Consider the following 1,197-nt stretch of genomic DNA (forward strand, 5'->3'; position numbering starts at 1 on the left):
CACGGCACTGACCTGACGCGTTGTTATGGCTACGCGTATGCATGAGCACGGACCTGACCCCTAAGCGACGTGTATATATACCACCTCACCTCCTATATAGATCCTCACACGACATCGTTTGTCAATCATATACAGTCACCTCGTACATCGTACCTTGACAGTCCGCACGTACTGTGACAGTATGTCGTGTCATCTTATACGCCCCCGGTAGGGCTTTGTTTCCACCGTTCCAAAGCCAAAGCTACGACCCTACCCCGGGCGGGATTCTTACCCTCGTTCCACGTCAATGCGACCCAGTAAAATCTCTATCAAATCCATTCGAGTACCCGAGCCGACCTCTCCTCTTTGAGTTTCTAAGCTGGCAGCAGGGAGACACCCTGCGGGCTATAGTTTCTCTTCTCAGTCTCTAAGTTTCCTAGGCCGGCAGCAGGGAGACACCCTGCGGGCTATGGTTCCTCTTCTTAGTCTCCGAGTCTCCGTATCTAGCCATGCTACTGCTTCACGTCCAAGTTTCCAAGCCGGCTGCAGGGAGACACCCTGCGGGCTATGTTCCTTGTGTCTTAATTATAGTATAAGACTATAGGTTACGATCTCGTCTCCGTCTCCGTCTCTATCTTCGAATTTGCATAGATAGTACTTCAAGTTTACCGCGACAAGAATCTACGTCTTAACCTCGATCTCCGTACTCCGAGCCTGTCGAATCTATACCTCGATCTCCGCACTCCGAGCCTTTTGAGTCTACGCCTTAACCTCGATCTCCGCACCCCGAGCCTTTCGAGAGTCAATATCCGCAATACGCCCCGCGGTTACAATTTTTTTTTCGTCTCCTCTGTTTTACCCCTTCGCCTTTGGCTTTATTTAGTGCTCGAGACGAGCACTAGCGGAGAGCGATGTAGTAGGGATATAGGTAGGAGGGTCCGAGGACTGTAAGGACGAGGACCTTTAAGGACTGGAAGGACGAGAACCTTGAGGACTGGAAGGATGAGGATATATGGTCTATTTTTTTTACCTCTGTGTTTTTACTGCCGTCACTTGGCTCACAGGAGCTCGCCTTGTTGGGGAGGGATGTACTGTCACGGCACTGACCTGACGCGTTGTTATAGCTACGCGTATGCATGAGCACGGACCTGACCCCTAAGCGACGTGTATATATACCACCTCACCTCCTACATAGATCCTCACACGACATCGTTTGTC

At 50.8% G+C, this 1,197-nt stretch overlaps 1 protein-coding gene across 1 annotated transcript; it reads right to left on the bottom strand.

The window, feature by feature from the left end:
• Positions 1-874: 874 nt before the first annotated feature.
• K441DRAFT_672329 (uncharacterized protein) lies at positions 875-1,197 on the bottom strand (the record flags this gene model as incomplete). Its single annotated transcript, XM_067650537.1, has 1 exon — positions 875-1,197. Exon 1 carries the CDS (start codon positions 1,115-1,117, stop codon positions 878-880), a length of 240 nt encoding a protein of 79 aa, XP_067495997.1. The 5' UTR covers positions 1,118-1,197.

Source organism: Cenococcum geophilum (assembly GCF_001692895.1).
Source record: "Cenococcum geophilum 1.58 unplaced genomic scaffold K441scaffold_257, whole genome shotgun sequence".
Classification (NCBI taxonomy): Eukaryota; Fungi; Ascomycota; class Dothideomycetes; order Gloniales; family Gloniaceae; genus Cenococcum; species Cenococcum geophilum.